The sequence below is a fragment of the Prinia subflava genome, chromosome 9 (assembly GCF_021018805.1).
Source record: "Prinia subflava isolate CZ2003 ecotype Zambia chromosome 9, Cam_Psub_1.2, whole genome shotgun sequence".
In the NCBI taxonomy this organism is placed as follows: Eukaryota; Metazoa; Chordata; class Aves; order Passeriformes; family Cisticolidae; genus Prinia; species Prinia subflava.
Window position 1 is genome coordinate 13,566,433 of NC_086255.1, and position 14,176 is coordinate 13,580,608.

General features: G+C 60.1%; 1 protein-coding gene across 1 annotated transcript; it reads left to right on the forward strand.

The window, feature by feature from the left end:
* The first annotated feature begins 473 nt into the window (after positions 1 to 473).
* Positions 474 to 13,929, forward strand: PPRC1 (PPARG related coactivator 1). Its single transcript, XM_063405479.1, has 14 exons — positions 474 to 648; positions 4,449 to 4,577; positions 4,721 to 4,876; positions 5,281 to 5,394; positions 5,766 to 8,508; positions 8,920 to 8,973; positions 9,351 to 9,414; positions 9,774 to 9,895; positions 10,063 to 10,861; positions 12,280 to 12,453; positions 12,620 to 12,683; positions 12,886 to 13,007; positions 13,143 to 13,294; positions 13,602 to 13,929. The coding sequence occupies exons 1-14, from the start codon at positions 508 to 510 to the stop codon at positions 13,703 to 13,705; spliced, it is 4,938 nt and encodes a 1,645-aa protein (XP_063261549.1). The 5' UTR covers positions 474 to 507; the 3' UTR covers positions 13,706 to 13,929.
* Positions 13,930 to 14,176: the final 247 nt, after the last annotated feature.

Here is a 14,176-nt window from a genome sequence, read left to right on the forward strand (position 1 = left end):
ACCTCATGCACGGGGAAGGCTCACAGCCAGGGGGCGACGAGCCACTGCGCCCACAGCAGCTCTGCCGCTGCTTTCCGGGAAGTGGGGGACACGCGGGTCAGCCGTGAACACGTGCGCGCCAGAGCCGGCGGGGCGGGCCCGTGGCGCCGCGGGAAAATGCGCGCCTGCCCCGCCCCCAGGGGGCGCTTCCCGCCAGTCCCGCCCGCGCCGCCCCTCCCACCGCCCGCAGCGGGGCTCGGCCAACCCTGCTTGTCCCCGCCCGCCGCAACCATGGCGGCGAAGCCCGAGGGTCTGCCCGCCCTCAAGATGGCCGCCCGCGCTCCCGAGGCCGGGCGCCCCCTCAGGCCGGTGCCGCCTCTCGGCGCGCGATCGGCGGCGAAAGGGTGCGCTCCCGGCGTGCCGCGCGCGGGACGGGCGGCGCGAGGGTTGCCGGGAGCTGTAGTGCGGGGCGGGCAGCGGTCACGTGGCGCGCTCGGCAGTGGCCGCGCTGGGAGCAGAGGCGCCAAGATGGCGGCGCGGCGGGGCGGAGCGGTGCCCGCTGCAAACGGGGCTGGGGCCGGTGCCACTGCTGCCGCGGCCGCTCCGCGGGGCCTGGCGAGCGGCGGAGCCCTGCACGAGCCGCTTTTCCGCTCCGGCAGCCCCCTGCAGGTAAGGGGCGGCGGGGCGCGGCGGGCCGCGCCGTGACACGTGGAGGCCGGGCGGCTCCCGCGGCGGCAGCACCACGTGTGCCGGGAGCGGGCCCGCCGCACCGGCGGCTGACGGGGGGCGCAGCGCGGGCCGGCGGCGCCTGCGCTGGTCCTGGAGTGGGGCGCTCTTTCTATGAGTGGGGGAATGTGGTGGCCGGAGCTCTCCCGCCGGGGTGCGGTTCCCGCGCGGGGAGATTATGGGGCTGGGGGGGCCGCACCACAGCCACGGGACCCGGCGGGACGGGTGGCTCGGTGTCCCCTGCGGGAGGTGACACTTCGGCCTTGGGTAATGGGGGATAGGGGGATGCCGTTCGCGGTGTTCCCCTGCGGTCCCTCCGTCCCGGCGCCGCTCTCTGCCACCTGCGGCCGCGGGAAGCTGGGGCTGGCGCGGTTTGGGACACCGGCACCGGCCGGTATCGGTGGCAGGAGCTCTGCTCGCAGAACGTGACCAGGGCCGGGAGGGAGGTTCCCGGAGCCGTAAAGAGAGCTTATCCACGGGAAGCGGGGCTTTATCCCGTAGCAAGAGGCTCCCACTCCGGGGCAGGTGTGGGGCGCGGCACTGCTGTTGTCACCGGCCCCGTGAGGCCCCTGCCGGGGCTGGACCGGGTGTGAGTGCGCTGCTGTCTGGAGTGGGAGCGTGGGGATGCAGCACCCCAGGAGGGGATGTGGGGGCACCTGCGTTGTGCGTTTGTCGGGATTTTTGGGGGGAAGCCCTAGGCTTCTGCCCCCACCACAGTCCTGCGTGGCCGAGGGGCTGCCCCCCCATGCCGACCCCGGGCTGGGGGATGCCAACCTCGTCTCGCTCCTCCCCGACGCGAGCAGAGTGGGCTGCACATGGGGGAAGAGGGATGTGTTCCCGCCTGATGTTTTCCGAAGGCAGCAGAGGAATCCACGGAGCATCCTCTGGCTGTGTCGCGCTGGCCGGGTGGAGCCCCCCGGCTTGCCGGGCTCACCCCACGCCCTTGCCGGTAGCACTGACGCTGTAAGAGCCGCCTTGGCAGCCAGGCGGGGACCATGGCCGCTCTGTGCTTGGGGCGTAGCCGCAGCACGCCGGGCACACGTGTCACCACAGGCCTGCGGGGGCCTCCGTTGTCCCTTCCGGGGACCAGAGCAACAAGCGCAGTGTACCCTGCACCGGGTGGGTGCCGGAAGATCTGGTGGCCACGCTTAGACTGTGTCCATTGCAAGCAGTGAGCTCCAGTCCCAGTAACCCGCCCAAAGCCCACTGTAGGGCGGTGGGCATCCTCCCTTCTCCCCGGCAATGCTGGTTGCCTGGGCACAGCGTGGCAGAGCCGAAACCTGTCCTTGAACATTTCCGTGACCCTCTTCCCTGCAGCGCTGCTGTAAAGCAAACACAGGGAGCTGTGAAGGAGGCATGGGGGGATCCCCCCTTCCCTCCGGGCTAGGAGTGACAGGGGTCTCTGGCAGGGAGGAGAGCGGGCAGGGACGCTGGAGCAGGCTGGGCTGGTTCGTACCCCCGCCCCGACGCGCAAGCGATGCTCAGGCGATGAGGGTTGCAGGAGGTGCCCGTCCCCAGGTGGATCAAAGGGAGTCCTGGGGGAACACAGCCCAGGCCGGTGACTCACGGCTGTGCGACTCCTTGTTACAAGGCGCTGAGTCAAGGGAGTCGACGAAGGCATGGGAGATTGCCCGCCCTCCCTGCCTCCCTCCTGCCCGGCCTGTGGGCAGGAGCCACAGGAAAAGGCCATTTGAGTGGGAGGGTTTTACTTCCCTCCCTCCTAATGTCCAGCGCCGATCACAGCTGGAAACCTCTTATTACATGCTTTCTTTGGGGAGAGCCAGCCCTGTGGGCAGATGGGCAGGGCTGTGCAGCCCCGGGGTGTCCTCCAGATCCCTTTGCCATTTACAAGCAGGGGTCAGGTGACCCTCGCGTCCCTGGGCTTCTGATGCTCCATCCTGCTGGCTCCTTTGGTGGCACGGGTGGCTCTGCATGCCGGTCACTGCTGACTCAGGGTTGCACGCCGGGGCTGGGTGTGTGAGCCTGGATGTCCTCCCAGTATCTGCGTGAGGATTGGCTGGGAATGGCAGCCAGGCTGCGCCTAAAGGGCTGCCAGCAGGCTCTGCGCTGCGCTCTGACCAGCAGCCAGCACCGGCGAGGGAGGGGACTGGAGATGCTGAGCAGGAAAACTGCTCTGAAACAGCTCTGTAGCCTGATCTGCGTGGTGGAGTGGTGTCCTGGTGTCACTGGTGGGCTCCACTTCCAGGCAGAAGGCCCTTGGGAGAGCTGGTTTGGGCTGGTAAGCTGCCTGCTGAGCCCCAAACCACTGCAGACTCCTGGTCTTTAGGGCTGTCATGTCCCAGACTGGGGGAATTTGGGATGGGTAGCTTCAGGGCATTACTGTGGGTGTCCTGGCTTTGATTCCCAGACCGGTCTTGGGGTGTCTGTGTTCTATGGCTGCACAGGGCTCCTGGGTGTGCTGTGGGCAGCAATCCCTGCTTTGTCTTTCAGAGCAAGTCTCTGAAGAATCTCAGGGACCAGGGGTTTGGGTGTGTAGCTTTGGTGCTGTCATATTCTAGAAACACCTATTTTGTGAAATGCCTGCTGTTTCTTTGGTGCAGTTCTTGCTACAAGAGGATTTCAAAGTATCAGCAGGTTCTCTCTAGGGACAAGGTACATTTTGTTCTGCATTGGCACAAGCTTATGCAAGCTGTGGTACCTACATGAAGCACAGGTGAACTGCATCAGATGTGCATCCTCCAAGGTTCAGCCGTATTCTTAAAGTGCTGGTGCTGCTCCAAGGGCAGAAAGATGGGTTGAAGCCTGCTCCCAGCTATCTTTGGGAGGGAGGTGTACTCTCCCAAGGCTCTGTCCTTGGTGCCCTTATCTTTCTAGCCTCCATTATCTCTCTGCCTAAGCTCATCTACAAACAGGAGTTTGCATCCTGTCTCCTGCCAGTGACACGCCTGTGCTGCTACTGTGTTCTGTATGTCCCATGGCTCTACTCAAGTGGGGGCTGCAGGCCCTGCCCTTGCCCAGCATCTGGCTTTTCCTCGCCATCCTGCAGCATGGCCTTGGAGTGCAGTGCAAACACTTTTTTTGATGTTTCTCAGAATTACCCAAGCATACCTGGAGATGGCTGGGGCCTGGAAAGGATGGTGGGAATCTTAAGGAGGAAGAGTAACAAAGCTGGTTTGGTCCTGGATTGCAAACACAGACCATGTCCTCTTGTAGCCTGCAGCAGAGGTATTGGGGTAGGACTCCAGCAGTGGCAGCTGGCTGCACCCCTCGTGCTGACTCCTGCACTTTTGTTATGAATTTCATAATGGTTTTGGGCTTATCTGAAGCGCCAGCAGCCGGAATTGGAGGAGCATGTGACATTCCATGAGGCGGCGGGAGCTAGCCTGTCCCCTCCCTGTCCTGCACAACCAGTGTATGGTGTTGGGTAGAGCCTGGTGTTTTATCCATTCATCTTTCCCAGTCATGCAGCTGCGAAGTGATTCAGGCAGAAATTTTCGGTGTGGCGGCATTCTGGGTAATTGGAAGGGTCTTGGGCTGAAAGCAGCACAGGACTTTGTGCAGTGGACTCTCCTGAAAGCTAGGGGGAAGGTGCCCTGTGCCGCCTTCTAACCTGCAGCTGTGTCCCACCTGCTTCCCCTGTGTGTTCTGGATGCTGGGGTGCCCAGCCACTGTTTGCAGCACAGTGTGCACACAGGAGCCCATGTGTGCTGAGGGAAATCAGTGCTGGTAGTGGGGCTGTGCAAAGTGTTTACCTGGCTCCTCAACAGTGCTTTTCCCTCAAGGAGGAGGACCTGAACTTAACATCATTGGATGCAGAAACCATCTTAGAAGCTGAAGAGATCCTGGGGACAATGCAGAACTATCTCGACTCCTCTGTGATCTCCATCATTGAGGATCTTTCTCTGAGCGAGGTGGGAGCTCACACACAGATGTGGGATGTGGCAGCTGGGCTGGCCTTGGCTGTGGCGTGGGTGGGGGTGGTGGCAGTGTCCTCCATGTACAGGGCTGTAGGGCTATATCCCGTCACCCTCTGAGACCATCCATACCCTTGCAGCAGAGCAAGGCCTGCCTGGATGCACAGAATGAGCTGTCCCTGCTGACTGCCATCACAGAGATCCTGGACAGCACGGATGATGAGACCCTGTCTCCCTTTGACACCATCATGGATGCAGAGCTGCTGACCTCACCTCGTGAGCGGGAGAATCCCTCAGTAAGTTGGGGGGGCAGATGCGGCCTGACCCCAGAGCCCATGGGAAGATGCTCAGGCAGGTGCTCAGGAAGATGCTCTGCTAGGTCCTAGTATGAGAGTGCCCTGAAGTAGTAGGACCCTGGTCCCCAGAACCATATATATACACTCTCATGATGGTTCCAACTTGATAGAAGTGCTCTGGAGGGCCATTCCTTCACCTTGGATCTTTATATAGAGCCAGAGATGTGCCAGAGGCTTTGGGGAGCAGCACATCCCCAATGGGAGCTGCATGCAGTGTGAGTGAAACAGGGCTGGTTGCTCTTGGGCTTTGTGGTGAAGTGTGTGGGCACTGTGGGGCTGGGGATAGCCTATCCCCTCCAGCAGCATAGACCTGCCACTGTCTCATGTTCTGTCCGTCTTTCCAGTTTCAGAAGTTTCTCAGCTTATCCCGCCCATTGCTGGAGCGCGAGAGCCCTACCCTGGAACAGCCTAAGGCTCTCAGGCCTCTCAGCAGCAGCAGTGTCTCTGTGGTTGGGAAGGTGAGCAGCTGAGCGGGGGAAGCTGAAGCAGCAGTGTTGGGGTGGTGCTGGGATAAATGTCCCTGCTGCAGCCCCCAGTCTCGGCCTTCCTTCCTGGCACAGGCATCCTTTCCCAGAAGTGATGCTTTTGCAAGGCACCAGTGGCAGTGGGAGCAGGGTCTGCCTCAGGTGGTGGGCGCCAGGGACTGAGATGCTCCCATAGGAGTGTCGGATTTCCAGCTCTGTTGTGTTTTACTGGGCAGGTCAAATGTGTCCCAGGTTTTTGTCTGCCATGGGGCTTTGCTGTAGAGTTGCAGCAGACCCAGTTGGCTGATCTAGGGGAGTGCTGCTAAAAGCCCAGGAACTGATGTTTGCTGTGGTCCCCTTCCCAGACTGACACAGACGTGGCCTGGGACCGTGCTGCTCATGGTCTGGAGGACCCAATGCTGCCAAAGAAGCAAGTCTGCAGCACCCCTAGGGCGGAGCGGAAGGTGGGCCGGCACCGAGCCCGAGAGCAGCCCCTGCCGCAGCGCAGTGATGGGGAGGAAGAAGAGGAGGACACTGCCTTGAGTGTGGAACTAGACAGCAGCATGGAAGCTGTGGATTTCTGTGTGAGTGAGGCTGGGGCAGTGCTGGAGGAGCATGAAGACCCTTGCATCATCAACACAGGTGATGTATCCCTGAGCGAGCTGGTGAAGTCTATGCACCCCTACTGCCTGCCCACCTTCACTGTGTGCCTGGACCCTGACGCTGAGCCTGTGGCCAAGGAACTTCTGAGCAGTCCTGTCTTGCTGGAAATTGTGCCTGGAGAGGGAGAGAGTGTGGAGATCCCTGTGGTCCTGCAGCCCTTGGCTCCCAGCTCCCCTGACCTGGAGCCCCAGCTCCTGGGAGTAGAGGAGAGTACCAGGGAGTCAATCCCAGAAGATCAAGGGGAGCTGCCAGGAGCTCCAACCCAGGAAAATGGGGTGGAAGGGGAGGAAAAGGAAAAACTGCCTCAGAAGGAGCCTTCATGCACTATCCCAGAGGCCACCTCCCCACTGGAGACAGTGACACCTGGAGCCTTAGGTCCCAAAAGCAGCTCCTGGCACAGCACAGAGGCCCCAGCAGGTGGAAAACGTGAAAGCTCTGAGAAGGGACGGGGCCGTGAGAGAGCAAGGAAGAGTCGGAAAAAGAAAGCAGAGGAGGACCAAAGGAAACAGGCCAGGCCTGGAAGGGACTGTGTAGCCCACCGGCTCCGTTCCGCTGGCTCTGGACAGCCCCATGTGCAGGCAGCTGGCGGCCGGCAGCGGGCAGAGTGTCCCTCTGTTCAGGTCTCAGACTTCCTGGCACAGCAGCTGGAACGAGCTCGGAAAGAGGGGCAGATGGAGCTGCATGCTGAGCGGGCACCACGGCCCCGGGGCAGGCCTCAGAGCACAGCAGGGACCTTCCTGCCCAAGAAAGTAAAGCAGGAGGTGCAGAAGGAGTCAACACCAGAAACCATGAATGTGGCCTTGGAGAAGAACAAGACTCTGGTGCCCCTGGAGAAGACTGCACCAAGCATGGAGGGGCAGCCAGCAGCTGCCTGTCCCAGCCTGACAGACCAGACTGAGGGCCAGGGAGATGCGCAGCCATCTGCTGAACAGAGCAGTGGGGTCTTGGAGGCTGCCTCTCAGCTCCCAGAGCAAGGTGTTGGGCTGGAGCCTGCCCAGAGCCTGCCAGCGGCAGAGCCGAGTGAGGGCCTGCCTAAGGAAGCCAAACCCAAGGCCCTGAGCCTACATGAATACCGCATTCGCATGCTGCACCGTCAGCCCAGTACGGGCGGCAGCCAGGAAGGCAAGAAGCAAGTAGCCAACAAGTGGCCCAGTGTCCCTGAGCCTCCGACAGAGCTGGCGGAGATCCCCTGCCTGGTGTCACCCATGCGCTCCGCCACCGAGGCAGACGGTGCTCAGAAGGGACCAGACAAACCCACCAGCCCTGCTGCTGTCCCTCCTCCTGCCAGCAAAGCTCCCACTGCTCTGACTTCAACCCCAGCACCTGCCACAGTTCCACCACCCCCATCAACACCAATGCCTTTTGTCGCACCAAACGTGCCCCCAGCTGCTGGGGTGGCCCCCACTGGGATGCCGCCAGCCTCTGCCGGTGCTTATGCCCTTTACCCACCAGTGCCTTCCTGGCCTTGCTTCAGCCCGCAGCCCATGGGCTGCCATGGCTTGCCTCCACCACCCAGTGCCAGCTCCTCCAGTACTTTTCATGTGGTGCCTGGCATCCCACCTCCAGCCATGGCCTGGCCCCCTCCACCTGTGCCACCGCCGCCTCCATTTGGCCCTGGTGGTCCCTATGCCCCAGTTGGGTGGGCACCACCATCCTACTGGCCAGGAATCCCCATGCCGCCTCCGGTGCCTTCCCTTGCGTACATGGACCCCGGAGCAGCAGTGCAGGCTGCCACTGCCTTCCCAGCTGGCAGCCACCCTGGCACAGCCCTTCTGCATGGGCAGCCTCCTGCCACCCCTATGCTCAGCTGCCCAGAGCCACCACCCTTCCCTGCCCAGTCACCTGCTGCCCCAACCAGCGAGATGGGGACTGCAGGTGGCCCAGCCAGGCCAGCAGCTGGCAGGGTGTCTGGTCCCAGGAGGCAGGCACGACTGGCAGGAGAGAGCTCTCTACCCAAGGCCCCTCTGGCTCCAGGCCCAGTCCAGCCCCTGCCAGCCCCCTCAGCTGCCACTGCCCAGCCCAGCAGGGTCTCTTCTGCATTGCCAGCCCCCCAGGCTGTCCCCACCCAGCCTCCAGAGGAGCCCCAAGCTGCAGCTGCCAACCAGCTCCCAAAGGAGCCCCCAAATGCCGTCTGCTGCCCAACAGAGGTGTCTCCTGCCCCTGTTGGAGAGTCCCCTGGCACCTATGTCGTGGAGAAGGCTGTAGGGCCAGGCAAGGAGGCAGTGGAGAAAGCCTTGTTGGAGCCCAAGGCAGCTGCTGGGCAGGAGTTGCCTGGCCAAAAATCCACTTCCCAGGCTGTAGCACCACCACCAAAAGCAGGTCGAGAGAGCAGCCTCCCCACCAAGGCACCCACTGTGCGGCCATGGAGGCATCAGCCACTCCTCAGCCCTGCCCAGCCCAGCAACAGCAGCAAGGACATTGTGCAAGCCTTCATCAGCGAAATCGGTGAGTGGGAGGGCTGCAGGATGCTGGGCTGAGTGTCAGCAGCCAGCAAGGCTGCAGTGCTGCTGGCAACCTGGGTAGCAGGACCGGTTCCTGGCACTTCTGGGGGCAAGGGTGGCAAAGCTATACCCACAGGCTTGCAGTCTCTTCCCAGTACTCTGCTAGGATGTTGCCTATGATGGATGGTCTGGGGTGACTGTCCTGAAACTACTCCCTTCTGGGACTGCAGAGCTGGGTGCTCCTGTCGTTGCTGTGGGAGACACAGAGCTGCTGCAGGCTCCGTTACTGCTTTACTCCGTTACTCCCCACCATCCAGGGAGGCTGATGCAGGGGGAGAATGGGGTCGGGGTGTGTCACTGTGGTGCTGAGAGAATTGTAGCTGATCTGACTTGCTGCGCTTTCTCCCTGGCCCAGGGATTGAAGCCACCGACCTGTCCAGCCTGCTGGAGCAGTTTGAGAAGTCTGAAGGTGCGGATCTGGCATTCCATCCCCGACAGGGCTCCTTCCATCCCATGCTGGCCTCCCTGGGCTGTCCACGTTCCCTGTGTCAGGGTGGTATTGGGAGAGCTGTGAGGCTGCTGCCTGTGGGCTGGTGTTAGCCTACTCAGGTGTTTTGTCCTGGGGCTGTCTCCATCTCCTTGTCCTGTGGAAACACCTGGGGGTCCCTATGGCAACCAAAGGGGTGGTGAAGAGTCTGTGAAGGAAAAAGGATGTGCAGCTCCTATCTTCAGGGAGCTGGGTTTCAGGTGCTGTGAAACCTCCTCCGAGCTGTTCCTGGGGTGCTTTCTGGACTCTGTCCTTCAAACCCACATGTTGCCACTCTCACCTACCTGTTCTCTTTTCAGCCAAGAAGGAGGAAACTCCTGTACGACCCCCTGAGGAAAGACAGAGCTCTTTGGGGAGTTCCGGGTAAGTATCAAGACCTTGGCAGCTGGTGCCCAGCATGGAGGCCAGCCGAGCAAGGGCACAGGGCAGCTTTCAGTCCTGGCAGGGTTTGAAATGTGCTGGGGCTGTGTCTGTTGGCCCAGGAGGCTGAGCTTGTTGCTGGACTGGCAGTGAGGCTGTCGCTGGACTGGCAGAGCTGGCACTGAGGGGGAAAAATTCGGAGAAGCTGTGATGGGCATGGCCAGGCTGTGCAAGTTTTATCCTTGCAGCTCTCTTGGATCTTCTGTCCTCGTGAACTGGCAGATTGAGTGGATGCCCCAGGTGTGGCGAGTGGGGCTGGGCTTTGCCTGCTGTGTTTGACAAAACTTCTTTCCCGCTCTCAGGCCTGAGACCCAGCAGGATGCACCAACCCAGCAGGATGCACCAACCCAGCAGGATGCACCAACCCAGCAGGACAGGAAGCCCTCAGATGGCCTGCAGGCCTCTGAGCTGGCCAATGTGGCAGGTAATGAATATTTGGGGTGAGGTAGGGTATTCTGCCATGTAGTGGCAGGGCTGTTATGTATCTGTGGGGACACCTTGGGGAATAAGGGGGGCTGGGACATGAGGGAGCCCTAGCTGGGTGAGTTGCAGCAAGGGGCTGCTCTTGTAAGCATTCTGGTGTTCTCCCAGGCCTCACGCCCCCAGCGACACCTCCTCACCAGCTCTGGAAGCCTTTGCCTGCTGTCTCATTGCTGGCCAAGACCAAGTCACCTGGGTCTGTGCCCCAGGAAGGGCCTCAGAAGACGACCAAGCTGATGAAAGCCAAGCCACTGCCCCCAAACAAGATCCAGGTGAAGACCATGGTGCCAGCCCCTGCCAGCACAGCTCCCAGCCACGTCTGCTCGGGAGACCATGACTACTGCATCCTAGGAACACCACGGCCCGAGAGCAGCAATATCTCTGGCATGCAGCCCTCTGCCAAGGGTGGCTCCCGCTGGAATGTCAAACACCACCGGGACATCACTATCAAACCCATCTCCTCCTTAACCAAACGGACGCTGGACCAACCTGAGCCCACCCCACCAGCCCCTAACACCACTGTGGGGCACAGCCAGGAGCCCTTGGGGATGGCCTGCATAGCTCCCCTGGATTATCGGACTACCATCCCCAACAAGGCCACCACTGTGTGCAGCAGTCCCCCCACCTCAGTGCTCCTGTCTCCAGCTGCATCCCCCTGCCGGGACCAGGAGGTGCGGACTCCCAGTGCCCAGCCCAGCCATGCTGCTGCTAAGCGGGCCCTGCGCTGCTACCGGAGACCCCAGGACTCACCCAGCCCCTCTAGCGACAGCTGGAGGGCTGGCCGGAGTCGTGCCAGCCGTTCCTTCAGCTCCAGTTCAGATGGAGCTAGCGAGTCCTCGTCTTCATCTTCATCCTCGTCCTCCCGATCCCGGTCACGGTCGCTCTCCCCACCCCCCAAACGGTGGCGAAGGTAAGCAGTGGATTGTTGCTTGCTCTTGGGGCAGTTATCCAGTGGCTGGTCTTTTGCAAGTGCCCAGACACATCTTTATGGTCCTACTAGATGGCTGGATTTGATCTTTTTGTCCTTGTGGCCCTTCTGAAGAGATGTTTGGCTCACAGAGGGTGGGGGAGCTCCAGCAACACCCTGCCCTTCCATTTCTGGCTGAAGCCCACATCCGGGCCCATGTATCTGCAAAGCCACCACTAAGCCAGACTTCCTTACTCCTTCTGGAACACGAGTCCATGTTACAAGTCCTTGGTTGCATCTTTGCTTTTGAATGCTTTTTCCTGGAGTATTATGGCAGGTGTTCTTATTTGTGCTGTGGGGCTGCTGCAGCCCTTGGTGTAGAAATGAGAGGAGCCACGGTGGAGCTCTCCAGGGAGCTGCTGGAGGCAAGCAGGAAAAATCTGTCTGGCTTGGCTGCCTCGGGGGCTCCCTGTTCTCTTTATGCAGGTGGTTGTGTAGGAAAGTGGGACAGCTCGGTCTCTGTGGGGTGCATTTCTCTTGGAGTCTTTCTGCATCTGAGTGATGTGCAGCCTGTCCCAGCTGGGCTGGGAGGCACTGGAGCTGGTAAAGGGGTTCTCTTTCTGTCATTCTTTTGGTGTTCAGCTGGTTCTGGAGACATCCCTGGGCCTGTCCAACCAAGACTCCTTCACTGATGGTTAGTAAATGCAGAGGTTGGAGCTGGAAAGGGCAGGTATAAAAGTGCCATGTTCCATGAGGATTGTCAAGCAACATGTCTGGCTTGGCTTCCCAGCAAATCAGCTGGCATTGTGCTGGAAAATGTCTCCATGTACTGTGCCACCCTGACTTGCTGTCCTCCAGGAGAATATGTGGCAGAGCCAGGCAGCATGCCCTGCCAGGCCTGAGTTTGCCTATAGCCAGCATGTCTGGAGAGAGACTGTACTCCTGGCTGGAGGCAGCACAGCTTAATCCCAGATGTGTTTTGGTCCTGCTGTCCTTCAGCTTTTCCTGGCCTCGCTGGAGCTCTTGGAGTCTCTGTTCACACGGCTGCCGAGCATGACATGGATGTGGTGTTGTCCTATGCATCGTGTGGGGCTCAGCACAGAAGTCCCAGCCCTTTCTGGGCCCTCCCAGGGACAGCCCTGTGCTTCACAGTTCCCCCATGACTATTTATTGCTCTTGAGAAGCTATGCCACCTGTGAGCCTGCTCCCTTTTCTCTGTGGCATTGGGAACCAAATGGAGCAACATTTCTGTAGTGTTGTTGCTGCCCTGGCAATCTTGGGCAGAGGCTTACCCATCCGGGAGATGGGCCCTGTCCAAGTGGGATGCTGGATAACATGGGGATGACAGAGGTCTTCTTCTACTTTGGAGCCTCATGATGCTGGACAAAGGGAGGGCTCAGCTGTATCTCTCCTTCCCCCAGGTACCGCTCAAGATGTTCCCACAGCTCGTCCTCTCGCTCCAGCTGTGGGTCGTATGGCAGGTCCCGGGACAGGTCCTCATCTTCATCATCAACATCCTCCTACTCATCTAGGTCCACGTCCCGCAGCCAGTCCCGCTCTCCCTCGCCGCGCAGGAGGAGTAGCAGGTGGAGAAGGTGAGCGTGGCCACCCTGCAGGGGTGTGAGCTCTCCCCAGTCCATCTCCCAGCCTCCCGTGGAGGAGGGGTGGACCCTCTCCTTCAAGATCTCCCTTGTGTTTGGAATCACTCTTCTGACACTCCCATGATTCTGTAGCTCACGTGTCTGGTTTCTGCCCTGACAGATACAGTTATGAGGCACAGGACCACTACCAAAGGCAGAGGATCCTCCAGAAGGAACGTGCAATAGTGAGTGATGGAGGGCTGGGAATCTGAGGCTGGAAATTTGGGGGTCCACAGCCCTTCTGTCACTTCAGAAAGCCACAGGGGTGCAGCCTTGCCAGCAGCACCCCTGGGAGGCCCTGGCCAGGGCACAGTGTGTGGGAGGCCATGCGGGGAGGGTGCTCTGTGCAAGAGGTCCTGCTCATGGATGGGGCATCCCTGCCCGCAGGAGGAGCGGCGAGTTGTGTTTATCGGCAAGATCCCCAGCAGGATGACACGGTCGGAGCTGCGGCACCGCTTCTCTGTGTTTGGGGACATTGAGGAGTGTACCCTGCATTTCCGCTCTGAAGGGTAAGAGCTGTGGGAAGATGGATCAGTCTCTTCCCAGGGATGACTCCTCTTGGCCCTTTTCCTATTACTCAAGGGGGTGTTGCAGACCAAGGGGGGACAAACATAACTGTTGCTGCTGATCTCCTCCAATGTCAGGGATAACTATGGCTTTGTCACCTACCGCTATGCTGAGGAAGCCTTCGCTGCCATCGAGAGTGGACACAAGCTGCGGCGCCCAGACGAGCAGCCCTTCGACCTGTGCTTTGGTGGCCGCAGGCAGTTCTGCAGGAGGAACTATGCCGACTTGGGTGAGTTGCACAACCTCCAAGTTAGGGGTTGGCCTCCCTGGGTCCTCCTCTTCTTTCCAGAGGCGTAGGAGTCCCCATACTTGGGGTCAGTCAGGGTTGGCAGCAGAGCCACATCCAAGAACAGTCCTGCCCTGAAGGGAGGCTGAATGGGGAGTCTCGGTGTCTCTCCAGCACTGTCTTGGAGGCTGGCCCAACTCTGGGTCTATAGGTTGGCAGGTGAAACAAGATAAGAAGTTTACTGTGGGAATAGCTGGAACTGTGCCAGTGTTTCCGTGGGCTCAAGACAGCCTCTCCCCTTCTCTTCCAGATTCAAACCGGGAGGATTTTGACCCAGCTCCTGTCAAGAGCAAGTTTGACTCCCTGGATTTCGACACTCTGCTGCAGCAGGCACAGCGCAGCCTGCGGAGGTAGCAGCAGGCAAGGCGGAGCACCCGCCCCCTCTTTTATACTCAAATACAAAAGGCAAAAAAAGTATGGAGAGAGAGAGATGAGGTTTTTAATAAAATGAAAAAGGAAAAAAATTTGTTTTATAACCAGTATTTAAGGAGGATGGGTCATTGGCCTTCAACTGGAGCAGTCCAGGCAAGTGGCAGCCCTGGGCTTGCCCTAGACTTATAATAAATGCGAATGCCCAAGCAGCAGCACTGCCTTGTTTCCTCCTTTGTGTGGGCTATTCCCAGGTGTGGGCTCAGGCTGTGCCTCTCTCAAGATGCCAGGGACTCTGCCTGTGGTACAGCCCCATGAAATGTTGCACAGGTTCTGGACTGGGGACAGGAGTGGGATGTTTGAGGAGAGTAGGGCAGGACTGAGGTCACTGAGCGTATGACTGTCAGGCAGTCTGCAGCGGCCTGGCACGGAATGCCTCTCTGAGGGCCCCTGTGA

Excerpts from the sequence above, each read along its gene's own strand:
- PPRC1 (XM_063405479.1), top strand. The coding sequence starts at position 508 with ATGGCGGCGCGGCGGGGCGGAGCGGTGCCCGCTGCAAACGGGGCTGGG. Across the intron at positions 4,877-5,280 it reads GTGAGCGGGAGAATCCCTCA|TTTCAGAAGTTTCTCAGCTT; the intron begins GTAAGTTGGGGG and ends CCGTCTTTCCAG. Across the intron at positions 8,974-9,350 it reads GCAGTTTGAGAAGTCTGAAG|CCAAGAAGGAGGAAACTCCT; the intron begins GTGCGGATCTGG and ends TTCTCTTTTCAG.